The sequence below is a fragment of the Mustela lutreola genome, chromosome 2, assembly GCF_030435805.1.
Source record: "Mustela lutreola isolate mMusLut2 chromosome 2, mMusLut2.pri, whole genome shotgun sequence".
Taxonomy (NCBI): domain Eukaryota; kingdom Metazoa; phylum Chordata; class Mammalia; order Carnivora; family Mustelidae; genus Mustela; species Mustela lutreola.
The window spans coordinates 4,024,803-4,037,005 of NC_081291.1; the positions used below are offsets into that span (position 1 = coordinate 4,024,803).

The 12,203-nt window shown below is 64.9% G+C and overlaps 3 protein-coding genes across 8 annotated transcripts in view; 1 reads left to right on the forward strand and 2 right to left on the reverse strand.

Moving 5' to 3' along the window:
- CATSPERD (cation channel sperm associated auxiliary subunit delta) overlaps positions 1 to 3,173 on the forward strand; it is a 48,432-nt gene extending 45,259 nt beyond the window's left edge. For all 4 annotated transcript variants that reach the window (XM_059159618.1, XM_059159619.1, XM_059159620.1 and 1 more), the window contains 2 exons: positions 1,028 to 1,185; positions 2,558 to 3,173. In XM_059159618.1, coding sequence (XP_059015601.1) covers positions 1,028 to 1,185; positions 2,558 to 2,795 — 396 coding nt within the window. In that variant the 3' untranslated portion in view covers positions 2,796 to 3,173. The remainder of the gene's footprint in view (positions 1 to 1,027; positions 1,186 to 2,557) is intronic.
- A 1,390-nt stretch (positions 3,174 to 4,563) lies between these two features.
- PRR22 (proline rich 22) lies at positions 4,564 to 6,829 on the reverse strand. The gene is made up of 3 exons (XM_059159625.1): positions 6,287 to 6,829; positions 6,124 to 6,186; positions 4,564 to 5,731 (listed from the first exon to the last, which is right to left on the reverse strand). Exons 1-3 carry the CDS (start codon positions 6,414 to 6,416, stop codon positions 4,584 to 4,586), a joined length of 1,341 nt encoding a protein of 446 aa, XP_059015608.1. The 5' UTR covers positions 6,417 to 6,829; the 3' UTR covers positions 4,564 to 4,583.
- Positions 6,830 to 6,972: 143 nt separating this feature from the next.
- DUS3L (dihydrouridine synthase 3 like) lies at positions 6,973 to 11,970 on the reverse strand. 3 transcript variants are annotated; one of them, XM_059159622.1, is made up of 13 exons: positions 11,669 to 11,865; positions 10,732 to 11,005; positions 9,972 to 10,484; positions 9,495 to 9,641; positions 9,232 to 9,384; positions 8,845 to 8,961; positions 8,574 to 8,639; positions 8,389 to 8,499; positions 8,038 to 8,134; positions 7,840 to 7,915; positions 7,430 to 7,618; positions 7,222 to 7,350; positions 6,973 to 7,135 (listed from the first exon to the last, which is right to left on the reverse strand). In XM_059159622.1, the coding sequence occupies exons 1-13, from the start codon at positions 11,767 to 11,769 to the stop codon at positions 7,063 to 7,065; spliced, it is 2,046 nt and encodes a 681-aa protein (XP_059015605.1). In that variant the 5' UTR covers positions 11,770 to 11,865; the 3' UTR covers positions 6,973 to 7,062. The 3 variants fall into 3 exon arrangements, 2 of the variants coding, with proteins under 2 accessions (XP_059015605.1, XP_059015607.1); XM_059159624.1 differs by having other exon boundaries at positions 9,495 to 9,536; positions 11,669 to 11,861; XR_009350559.1 differs by lacking the exons at positions 6,973 to 7,135; positions 7,222 to 7,350 and having other exon boundaries at positions 7,556 to 7,618; positions 8,038 to 8,229; positions 11,669 to 11,970.
- Between the last annotated feature and the right edge of the window lie 233 nt (positions 11,971 to 12,203).

Sequence of the window (12,203 nt, forward strand, 5' to 3'; positions counted from 1 at the left end):
CCACTTCTTGACGCCATGGCTATGCTTGGCAGTAGCGCCAATGAGAAGCCCCAGGACGGTGGCTCTGTGCCCTCTCTACCTTCAGACTTCCCAGGTGCACCAGGGAGTTAGGGCTTCTGTGACAAAAACACCACACACCAGGTAGTTTTGATGCCAGAGATGGATCCTTTCCCAGTTCTGGACGCCAAAGTCTGAGATCAAGGTGTTGCCAGGGTCGGTACCTTCTAAGGGTGAATGAGAATCTGTTCCAGGCTCCCAGCCTCTGGTGTTTTCCCGGTCATGTCCGGCGTTCTTGGGCTTGTAGACACACACCCTGATTTCTGCCTCTGATGTTCTCCGCAGGCATGTCTGGGTCCAAATTTCCCTTTTTTATAAGGACACGAAACTTGTTGGATCAAGGGCCACTTTTTTCTTTTCTTTTTTTTAGATTTTTATTTATTTATTTGACAGACAGAAATCACAAGTAGACAGAAAGGCAGACAGAGACGGAGGAGGAAGCAGGCTCCCTGCTGCGCAGAGAACCTGATGCGGGGCTCGATCCCAGGACCCTGAGATCATGACCGGAGCTGAAGGCAGAGACTTTAACCCACTGAGCCACCCAGGCCCCCCAACAGCCTCATTTTAACTGGATCACCTGAAAAAGACCCCATCTCTGAATTAGGTCACATTCTGAGGCCCTAAGAGTTAGGATTCCAGCATTTCATTGGCGGTGGGCTCGTTGTTGTGTGTGTGTATGTGGAGAACATGTCAGGCCATAACACCAAGAGTACGTGAAATAGAGGCATCTGATTCACACCAGACTCGGGGGTTCAAGGCCTGGATACAGGAGGACAGCCACCCACAGTGTCCCTCCAAGGTCATGCACCACCCGCCCATCAGGCATTTGGCCCTGGACTCGCTCCCATGGGTGCTGGGTGAGCAGTGCTGCAGGTGGGGTGCAGCCTGCAGTGGGGGTACCTCTGTGGGCACGGGCCCGGCCCTCCCCAGCCCCCGGAGCTAGTGGGCATGCCTCTGTCCTTCTCCCCAGAACTATGTGAGCTGCCATGACCCCGACAATGAAGCCCCCTTGAGATGGCCAAACGTCCCGTATCAGATCCTGGGAGGCCCGACGGCAAACAAGGTTATCTTTGACCAGAGGAATGGGATCTACGTCTTCTACATTTCTATCGTGGATCCGTACTACAGGTGAACAGGGGCGAATCACTCCATGCCAGGGACCTTTGGAGGGGATGACTGGCTCTCCTGGGGAGGGTCGCACACTTTTCTCCCTCCCCTGGGCGGGTCCTGGATAAACATCAATGTTCCCAGCACCCAGACTGTCCCTGGGAAGAGTGGCATCCGAAGTTCTAGATGACATTTGTTCACTCCCTAAGTAAGTTCTTACTCAGAGCCCACACTGGGTTCCCGGGGGCGGGGGCAGCCGTGGCGGGCGGCCACGCCCCTCTCAAGCCCCACCTCATGGGTGGAGTGCACGTGCAGACCCTTACATCTCCTCCAGGGATCTCGCAAGCCAATTGCCTTTCCCTTGGTTGCCTGGAATCAGCCACCGTGGGAGAATTTACACCATGGGATTCGGCACACCCTACAAATTCAGCCTTTCCCCTTAGAGCTGGTTGTTGAATATTTACTACCCACGTGTGCGAAGAGGTTTCTAGGTGTGCTGGCCTGGGTTGCCAACATCTCCCACTGTGGGGGTGCGTGCGGGACATCTGTCCTCTCTAGACGGATATGAACTCCACTCCCCAAAGTACCTGGAGAACTTGCCTTGAGACCCCGCGCCTTGATCTAGGGGGGCCAGCTCTGGGATGGCCAACGGGCAGGGGGACGGGGTGGCCTATCGAGAGAGACAGGACGGCCTTTGGTCCCATCCGCTCCTCTGTCCGCACCATGGGTCCAGCGAGTTCTCCTTTACCCCGGGTCCCGTCTCCCGGGGTGCCCTTCCCTCCCGGCCTGCTACGCCCTGGTGCTCACAGCCCACCTCGTGGACACCTGTGGCCCCACCACGCCCGCCCTCTGCTTCCACTCGGGAGCCGGATGGTTAGTTCGCCTCTCTAGACTGAGTGTGGGCATGGAGTCAGGGAGACAGCCGGTCCCCGGAGGAGGAGGGGGCTGCCGGAAACCCCGGGGAGGACAGGACAGTTGCCAGCAGAGGGAGGACAGCAGACTCGGACTGGAGAAGAGCTGAAACGGATGGAAGTGGAACCAGGCGTCCCAGCTCAGCACCCTGGGCCCAGCACTCCTTTCTGTGGGTTTTATTTATTTTTTTTTTTTTAAAGATTTTATTTATTTATCAGAGAGAGAGGGGGGAGAGAGCAAGCACAGGCAGACAGAATGGCAGGCAGAGGCAGAGGGAGAAGCAGGCTCCCTGCCGAGCAAGGAGCCCGATATGGGACTCGATCCCAGGACGCCGGGATCATGACCTGAGCCGAAGGCAGCTGCTTAACCAACTGAGCCACTCAGGCGTCCCCTTTCTGTGGGTTTTAGCACACTCAGTGGGGCGAAGGGCAGGGCCCCACGGGACAGCGCCCCATGGCCTCTCTCCACCCACCCCTTGCAGCTACTGTCACTTGGAGACCACCTTCAGCATCTACGTGCACGGCGCCTTCCCCCTGTCCGTCATCCTGGCGGCGGCCACGATCATCCCGCTCGTGGCCGTCATGCTGCTGTCCGTGTGGCTGGCCTACGCCATCCCCAAACTGCTGCACACGGAGAAGGGCCTCAAGTTCAAGGGCTTCTGGATTTATCTGTGCAGGAGGTGCCGAAAGGCCTGTGCGTGTTTCCGAGGCAGGTGCTAAGTGCACCGGGGGAGCCCCGCGTGGCCTTAAAGCGTTCTATAAAGCGGCTGGTGGCGGTGTTCGTGCCGCGTGTTAGGAGCGTGCTGTGTCCTCCCCACGGCACCTTCCATCGTCCTGTCGCAGCTCCCCTGCCCTGCGGCACCTGTGCTGGGAGCGGGGCAGCCCAGACCCTCGACAGGACGCGGGCGAGGTGAGGGAGCGGAGCATCCCACGGAGAGAGGGGCGGTTCCCTGAAAGGCCTAAGCCGCAGCCCCGTGGCCCGTGGCCCGTTCGAGGAGGCGCGGGCGTGTCTGGAGGAGGCAGCCACTGCCGGGAGTCCGTCTCTGGGGCATAAACCCTCCGTGTATACAAACACGCACGTGTGTGCTCTGCTGTGTCCCCGGAGGAATGTTTGGAAGCGTGATTTCATGTGCACGCACACGTATGGACGCATGCCTATGGCATGGACGCAGGCATGCCCGCATACACGTGTACACGGGTGTGCCTGGGCAAGGCGCACAGGCATAGTGTGCAGGGACGCACATACGGGTGTTTGGTAGCGTGGATACATGTGTGTGCGTGCATCCCTAACGTGTGTACAGTCACACGTGTTTACCCAGGACATGAACACGTGTGTACGCATCTACACATCTACAGATACACAGACCTGCACACACAGCACGTATACACCAACGCGCACGTGTTTATGCACGTGTGTGCACGTATACACAACGTACGCAGCCGTGTGCACTCTCCCTAGCCGTCCGGGGGGGTTCCCTCCCCTCCCGCCACCTCACTCTGACTCCCAGGTGGCACGGACGGCCAGCTCATCCCAAGGGAGAACTCGGGTGGTCCCGTGAGTTTCCTGATTCTTCTGAGGTTCAGTGAGTCTAGTCCACGGTCCGCCTCGTGGCCCAGTCCCGTCTCAGTCCGGTCGTGGGAGCGTGACCTTGACGGGGCAGGGAGCCCACCCTGGCCGGTGAGCAGGACGGCAGCCACTCTCCACGTTAGGCCGACCGCTAACGTTCGCATGGACCTTCGAGGAAACCAAGCCCATTTGCCAACGTCTTTCGCCAGGGCCTTCCCTTCGTCAAGCGCGTTTGGCTTTAATCTCAAAAGTACCCCGATCGTGGCCGCGGGGGTTGGGGAGCTGGGCAGGAAGGGAAGGGCAGCGGGCTCCAGGCTCCCCTAGCCGGGCACAGAACAGGGCCGGGCGGGGCAGGCTGTGCCGAGCGGACGAGGTGAGAGCCCAGCAGGCTCCCGGCGCCGAGCTCCGCAGACAGGAAGTCCCGGGTTCGCTACCGACTGCCACCCCGGGGGCTCTACCCCAGCAGAGTCCGACCACGAAGGCCCCAGGGACCCAGCCCAGGGCCTGGGGCGGGAGGGCCCCTTGGTCCTCTGCAGGGGGGAGAGCAGCAGCTTGGGGTAGGCGTGTGGGGGAGGGTAGGCCTCAACCCCATGCCACTTCCTGGCCCTCCCCGGCAACCCTTTCCCCACCAAACACCTGGGCGAAAGGTCCTTAGCGTGCAGTGCGGACAGTGTCTCCCCACCCTGCAGAAGCCCCCCTTCCCCGTCTCTGCTGGCGGACTCCCAACTGTCTGGGGCGTGGAAAGGAGGGATTCAGGACTCCTCGGGACGGTAGGGCTGCCCGGCTCACCCGGGAGGTGCTGTGGGCCTGCTGGGCCCTCCCGTGTGACCCCGGGCCCGCTGCGCTGCAGGAGGGGACCGTCCTCCACGTCCAGCGTCAGCCTGCTGTCCCCGGGCCCCGATGCCACCAAGCCGACAGTGAGCTGAGCGGTCAAATCCATTTTAATGGGGGGCGGCTCCCAGGTCCTGCCTGGGCCCCGACGGGGCGACGCTGGCCGGGCCCGCAGCCTGCTTGCCCTTGCCCCCCTGCCTGCCCTTTCTGGCGGACGAGGCGCCGGCCTTCCTCTTGCCAGGCAGCTCGGGTCGTGCCGCGGGGGCCGCGGTGTTGGCGACGGGGGGCCCCGGGCGGGGTGGTGGCTCCTCATCCAAGGCCTTGAAGTTGAAGAAGTAGTCCACATTAGACACGGTGTCCAGGATCTCGGGCACACTGTAGTCAAAGGACAGCAGTTCGTCCGGCAGGTGCAGCGAGCGGATGTCGCTGGATGAGTCGTCCCCGCCGCCCCCGCTGTCCGGCAGGGCTGGCCCGGGGGCCTTGCGTGGGGACCCATCAGGCTCAGCGTTGCCCGGCAAGCAGTCGAAGAGCTTCATGGCGTCTTCCAGAAGCACCTTCTCGGGCAGCACGAAGGCCCTGGCTGCCTCGGGGGTCCTGGCCTCGCCTGCCCCCAGGGGGGCGGCCTCCGCCTCCGCCACCTTGGGCTCCCCGGGGCCAGGCGGGTACAGTAGGGCCGGCCCAGTGCCACCACCCGGCTGCTCCTTGGAGGGGGAGGCCAGCGGCTCGCTGGGCCCGTGGAACTGACTGAGGCGGCCCTTGAGGTGGCCATAGGCGCCAGGGGGCAACACGGCCTCGGTGGGGAACGTGATGAGCAGGGGAGGCAGCTTGTTCTCCTTGGGCACAGGGGGTGGGGGCGGGGCCGGGGGTGGCGGCGCGGCTGGCCCCAGGCCTTCCTTGAGCAGGGGCGGGGGCAGTTCCATGTAGGCGGGGGGCCCCCCGTCACCCACAAAGCCCAGAGCCTCTGGCCCAGGCCCCTCGGGGGGGAAGTAGGGCATGAGGTACTGGGGGCCCCCAGGCAGCGGCTGGTAGTGTGGGTATGGCGGGGGCGGTGGGGCCGGCACGGGGGCCTTGAGGTAGTGCTGGGGCTCTAGGAGGTAGGTGCCTGGAGAGGCGGGACCCCCAGCCGGACCCCCAGGGGTTCCCCCACCACCCACTGCCGTCAGCTTGTACAGGGACGACTGGCCGAAGTCGGTGGTGGCCCACTCGATTCGGTAGATGCGGGGGTCAAAGAAGCACCCGCAGGGTGCCATCTGGAAACCTGCAGGCCAGGGAGGGGCACCCTGAGAGGAGCTCTGAGCCCCAGCTGGGGCCAGGAGTACAGGCTAGAGGAGGGGAGGGGCAGAGCCCAAACCCTGGGGGCCCATCTGTGGGACAGGGGATAGGCACCTGGCCTGGGGGGCCATCTGAGGAATGGGGACAGAGATCCCGCTTTGGGGGACCCATCTGGGAGTCAGGGACCTGGGTATTGTTTTGGGGACCTGTCCGGGGAACGGTGGGCATAGGCTTTGCCCCTGAAGGCCTACTTGAGGGACCAGAGACATAGGCCTTACCTTTTGGGGGCCGCCTAGGGCCAGGGGCATGGGCAGGACAGGCCCCGACCCCTCCTGCCCACCCCCAAATCCCCATCAAGGGTTGGGGGGAGGCTGGTACCTGCCGGAGGGCCTGGAAACACCTCTTTCTCCGGGTTTGGGGGCTGATAGAGGTTGGAGGAGCCTGTGGACAAAAGCAGGTGGCTGGGCAGGGTCCTGAGCCCTGGGCCCCATCCCCTTGGGGACCCCGACACCCACCACACCCGACACCCTCCGACTCGTACCCACAGCAGGAAGCGGCTCCGTGCAGGCGGGAGCAGGCTGGCTGCCTGACCCCTCGGTGCCATCCAGGCCCCGGGGGCTGAAGCCTTCTTGGGGAGCTGAAGGCGCATAGAAGGGTTTGGGGTGCTGCATGGGGAGGCAGGGGCGCCAGCCTGGGCAGGCCGGGGGGGCAGCAGGTGGGAGCACAGGCAGCCCACCCGGAGAGCAGGCTCAGTCCTGCCGAGTTCTGTTTGCCTGGTTACTGTGGGCAGCGGGTTCCAGGCTGTGGCCCGCCCACTGGTCGGGATTCCGGGTATCAGGGGGTGGGGGGGGGGCAGGGGGCAGAGGGAGAAACCAAGGCAGTCAGAGACAGGCCTCACAGAAAGCGGGGCAGACCCTGAACTCAGTCTGCCGCCTTCTGCCTTTGCCTCCATGCTCTGGGCAGCTCTAGGGCTCCTTCCTCTAGGCAGCCTGCCCTGATCCACACCTGCGTAGGCCAAGGCCCCTGCCTCGTGAGCGCCTAGCACTTTCTTGGTGGGTAAAGCCGCTCTGGGGAGCCGTGGTGGCCAGCACAGGGCTGGGCCCATGGGGGCGACTGGGAGACTCTTGTCAATGAGAAAGGACAATTACGTGCTGGAGAGAGGGTCGGCCCTGCATGGGGACAAAACCCCAGAGTGGGACAGGGAAGCCTTGGGGTCACAGAAAGGCCTGGGTTTTAAAAGAATAAGATTTATTGTGTTTTCATGCAGCAGGAGGCCCCGCTGGGGCCCCCCTCAGACGCCCCCTCCCCAGCCCGCGGCTACTTGTACGCGTTGGCCTTATGCTTTGGCAGAAAGACGAAGTTGGGCGGCACGGGTCCCAGCAGCATCTCACTGTGGAGAGGGCACAGGGCGGGGTTAGGCCCGCGGCCCAGGGGCCCCCCGGCCTCCCGCAGCCCAGCGCCTCGCTTTCCTGGCACCTGATCCGGATCCAGTCGGCCGCCTTCTGGCTGGCCATGAGCGTCTCCAGGTAGTCGCGGCCCAGGTAGTAGGGTGGCCGCTCGTTGATCCTCTGTGGGAGCCGCTCCAGGAGGCCCACGGGCACGTACCTACAGGTGGGGCGCAGGGGTGAGGCCAGGCCGCCCCCCCCACGGGACCCCCCCAGCCCACGCATGGCCCTGCACCCACCGGCACAGGAAGGACAGCCACTCGAGGAGGAAACGGCGCGTCTTCTCCACGCCCTGCGTGTCCGAGCCCCAGTGCTCCAGGCCGTATCGCGTGAAGTCCTGCAGGATGGTCAGGCGCTCGGACGACGAGATATCCCAGTGCCGCTGTTCCTTGATCTCCGTGAACAGCCACGGCTTCAGCAGGGCACCCCTGGGAGTGGGGTAGGGAGCGCTGGGCTGGAGGGCTCCGGGGCCCTGCCGCTCCGCCAGGCTCAGCCAACCTTCAAAGCCCAAGAGTTCCAACCCCTGAGAGCACAGAGGTCCGCTGCCCACCCCCCGCCCCCCAGCAGAGCCACGCCAGTGACACCGAGCAGGGAAGAGAACCGGCGCTGGCCGGTTCTTCGCAGCGCCCCAGGCACAGAGCGCCCTTACCGAGCGATCATCACCCCTGCGACGCCAGTCTGCATGGCGCGGTTGGCATCCTCGTACGACAAAATGTCCCCGTTTCCTGAGGGACAGAGGCGGGGTCTCAGGGAGCCGGGGGCAGGCGGGAGCTCTGGGGGAGCTTCTGGCAGCCCAGTAATGCCCACGGGGGCAGGGCAGGGTCCCAGGTGGGGGCGGGGGACCCACCGAACAGCGGCATGGGGCTGGCTGCCGTCACACACTGCGCGATGTACCCCCAGTCGGCCAGCTTGGTGTAGCGCTGCTCCCGGGAGCGGCCGTGGAGCTGAAGGAGAAGCCACGCGCGGGGAGGGAGAGCCGGTCCGGGGGGTGGAGGATCAGACACAGAGAGAGAGACCCAGAGACACCAAGAGGGACGGGCTGAGAGAGAGACAGAGAGATGAAGAGACAGACGGAGACAGAGACGGAGGGAGAGCCAGAGAGCAGGAGGAAGGAGCGGGGAGAGAGAGACCGTTAGGAAGGGCCGCCCACCGCGCGCTCCAGTGGGGGCCCCCACGCCCTCCGTGCCCCGAGACCCACCGTGACCAGGGCCGCGCCCCAGTCCCGCAGCTCAGGGAGCAAGCGGTGGGCCAGGTTCACGCGCTCCTGGACGCCGGTGCGGATCTTCACGGTCAGCGGCACGTCCAGCACCTGCGGGGGGCGGCAGCGGTCAGCGGGACCTGGGCCGGCCGGGGCAGGGGAGGGCGGTGGGGCAGAGGGCGTACCTGGTTCATGCCGCGGACGATCTGCTGGAACTTGGCCGTGCGGTTCATGAGGGCACAGCCCCCGCCCTGGGAGAAAGTGGGGGCTGGAGCAAGGGACGGCGGAATGCGAGCCGGGCCTGCCACCCTTCTCTGCCGGCGCCAGCCAAATGGGGGAAACCAGGGCGCAGCAGCGCCCACGGGTCCCCCAGACACTCAGGCAAGAGCCTGGGATGGGGTCCCAGGCTACCATCCCCGCCCACACCATGGAGGTCCAGGGCTGCAGAGCTCCTACCTTCTTGTACACGAGGTCGATGGGGCACCCAACGTTGATGTCCACGAAGTCCACGTCCACGGTGCGGTTGAGCAGCTCGGCGCACTTGGTCATGGTGTCAGGGAAGGCGCCCTCAAGCTGCGGCCGGGGGCGGAGCAGGGAGTGAGGGGCCGGCCCAGGCTGGCCCTGCCCACTGTGGGGATCCGGTCAGGGGCCCTCCCTGTCTCACCGACCCGCAAAGGGGCATCGGGTCAGCCCCTGAGCCCACGGCTGAGGCAAGACGGGTCTGGGAGTGACTGAGTCAGGCCTGCGGTCAGGGAGCTCCAACCCCGAACCCGCCCCAGGACGAGCAGCCAGCCGAGAGCCCTTCTGTCCCTCCCGCCTCCCTCCCCTTGGGGCGGCACCGACCTGCACGCCGAAGACATCCTCACAGGGGTGGCGTCTGAGCAGGGCCCACTCAGACGTCTGGCCCTGCAGCAGGTTGGTGCACACGGCCATCTCCCCGCACGTCACGTCAGCCCCGAAGCGTTTGCAGATCCGCCGGAAGGGCAGGTTCCCGCACTGGGGGCCATGGGCACATGTGAGGGGCAGCAGGCAAGAACCCCGGACGCCGATCGCAGCCCCAAAACCCACCAGATGGGCACACACAGGGCCCTGCCGGGCTGACCTACCGTGGTGAGGGGGGCCAGGTACAGCTTGCCGCTGAGGTCCAGCTGCAGCAAAACAAAACCCAGGGGGGCTCGCCAGGCCTCTGGAGCTCCCTGCTCCCCACCCCGCCCGCAGTCGTCCTCTGGGCCTCCGCACGAGCCAACGGATCCCTGTGCGAAGACCACTCCGTCTTCACCTCTGCTGCCGTCTCTGCCCAACCGTCAAAACCGCAGGCCCGATGCCCCTTCCTCCAGGAACACTTCCCCTCCCTCCCCCTTTCCCTCCCGCCCAGCCCCAACTCTCTGGGGCTGGGGGGGTGCGTCTGGCTCTTTCTGCCCCCACGCTGCCAGCACCCTCAGCCCCCACGCTCCCAGCACCCTCTGCCCCCACGCTCCCAGCACCCTCAGCCCCCACGCTCCCAGCACCCTCTGCCCCCACCCTCCCAGCACCCTCTGCCCCCACGCTCCCAGCACCCTCAGCAGGAAGCCCCGAACACGTACCTTCCTCTTCTCACAAGGCCGCAGCCGGACTATATCCTCATCTGTCAGGGGTCCACAGGTCCGCCCCGAGCCACTGACTGGGGCATCAGCAGCTGGCTCCAGGAGGGCCTTCTGGGTGTCACCGCTGTCCTGTCCAGGGGCACCTTCGGCCCCCGAGACGTTGGGGACCGCGGCCTCTGGGGAGGGGCCTGGCAGGTGGCCCTTGCTCAGCTGGCGGAGGGCCTGCTCCGCGCGCTCAAAGCGGACCTTGCGCTTCCGCAGCTGCTGCTGCAGGGCCTTGTCCAGGCCATTGCGGACCGGCGGGGCCTGGACCCGCTCTTCCCGCACGAGGTTCTGGCCTTCGGGTCCCAGATGGGCCCCGGCAAAGCGGCAGGTCACGCCATAGGGACACCTGCCGAAGGTCTCAAAAAGCACACAGCGGGGGCCCAGGTCTGAAGGCTTGGTCTCCAGGTAGCGGCCCACGTCATGCAGGAAGCGGCAGCGGTCGCCAAAGAAACACTTTGCTGCTGATTCCTGCGTGGGAACCAAGAGGCCACGAGGAAGGATCGGGGCACGCCGGGCCAGCCAGGCAGCCTGGGTGAGAGGCCTTCCCCTGCTGGTGGGTGTCCCAGGGCAAGTCAGGAACCCATCAAGTCTGAGTTTACTCAGGGACGAGATGGGGACAGCAACACTTAACGTCCCAGCTTCCGGAGGATTGAATGGGGAGCCGAGAGGCTCAGACGGAAGGTCGCGAGGACTTTCAAGCAACAACTACACTCACCTGGACCAGGGAGGGGCAGAGCCTATTCTTGTCGTAGTGGGTGGGCTTCATGTGGGGCCGGCCCTTGTTCTGGCCCCGGACTCTCTTCTGAACCTTCGGCTTGTCCCCGCGTTCGGCCGCCTCCCCCGCCTCCCCATCCTCCAGTCGGATGCGCTTGGCCTCAGGTTCGGCCGGGTCGTTGCCACCGGGGTCTCCTGCCTCGACTCCCCGGCTGGGCTTCTCCTGCCCGTTGGCTTCCAGGAATTCGTGGAACTGCTCCTTGGTGGTGAGATACCTGCCAGCAGAGAGGCAGCGGGAAGAGCGCTTGTGGAAGGAACCCCTTCTCCAGCTCAGACGCAAGGGACACTGGGGAAAGGGACCGAGAACACCTGTCTCTGCTTAGGTGCGTCTGCTGACGGGGAGTACACCACCTAGAAGCGGCCAGCTGCCAGTCGGGGCGCGTCTCAAGGCCACAGACAGAGCCTAAATTTTGTCCCTGGGTCTCACTGCCCAGAGAACCCAGCCACACTCAAACAGCAAGAATATCCCCGACCACATTCGGCTTGAGAAAACTACATGTCCCCGCATGCCTTGCAACAGGGCCACATTCCCCAGCATGCCCCACGGCCCTCGCTTCAGACCCAAGTCCCTGCCCGTAGCTGAGACTAGCGGCAGGTGCACGAGCGCCACTCCCGCCACACGCCCGGACTACAGTCCCCAGCATGCACTGGGGGCCCCAGCCTCCAACCCTGCGCGCCCCTACAAGCACCGTGGTGTCCTTCGCACACGTGACAGCCCCCAACGTGCGCTGTCAGCTCCGACCCTGCGGGTGCAGAACCAGCCCAAGCTGAAGAGCCTGCGAGCTTCCCACCTGGGCCGCTGCCTCGCCACCCGGCGTGCACCGCCTGTAGATGCCGGGAAGGCCTCGTGAGGGCCTACCCCGGCCCCGGCGACTCACTGAGATTTAATGGGTGCCACCCCCGGTTCCGGTGTGCCGGCTCCCGAACCGCTGCCGCCGCCACCACTGTCTGCTGGGGTCTCCGCCGCTCCCTCCGCCATCAGCCCCCCTCACGCCGGCTTTGGAAAGCCGCGGGAAGGCCTTCCGGGTCGCGAGAGCGTCTTCCCGTCGGGCTGGGGAAACGCGCATGCCCGGGGCGCTCCGAGTGACGCCATTGTTCGCGAGCCTACGTAAGGGGGCGGAGCCTGGGTGGGGTGGAGCCTCGGTGCCGTTAAGGTTGGTACAGCGAAACGGTCCGTGCCTCTTCTGACCCGCTGCCACCCACAAGAGTATTCGAAGAACCTTAAACTTCACTTTTTGCGGGGCATTATCGACAGTTGAAAGCCTGCGTGCCGGAAGCGGTCCTAGACGCCGGGCAAGCCCCCGCGACGACAGCAGGCGGCACCCTGCCCTTGAGAGCTCGCGGGGGAGCGGACTGGCTCCCAGCGCTGGCCTCGGCTGCCCTCTGTAGGACAGTCCGGGGATAAACGGAGGA

Bases quoted from the DNA above. Each gene is read 5' to 3' on its own strand.
- PRR22 (XM_059159625.1), bottom strand. From the start codon at position 6,416: ATGCAGCACCCCAAACCCTTCTATGCGCCTTCAGCTCCCCAAGAAGGC. The intron at 6,187-6,286 runs GTACGAGTCGGA...TTTTGTCCACAG, and splicing joins GGAGCCGCTTCCTGCTGTGG to GCTCCTCCAACCTCTATCAG. The intron at 5,732-6,123 runs GTACCAGCCTCC...CCTGGCCTGCAG, and splicing joins GTTTCCAGGCCCTCCGGCAG to GTTTCCAGATGGCACCCTGC.
- DUS3L (XM_059159622.1), bottom strand. From the start codon at position 11,769: ATGGCGGAGGGAGCGGCGGAGACCCCAGCAGACAGTGGTGGCGGCGGC. The intron at 11,006-11,668 runs GTGAGTCGCCGG...CTCTGCTGGCAG, and splicing joins GTGGCACCCATTAAATCTCA to GTATCTCACCACCAAGGAGC. The intron at 9,385-9,494 runs GTAGGTCAGCCC...CATGGCCCCCAG, and splicing joins ACCTGGCCCCCCTCACCACG to TGCGGGAACCTGCCCTTCCG.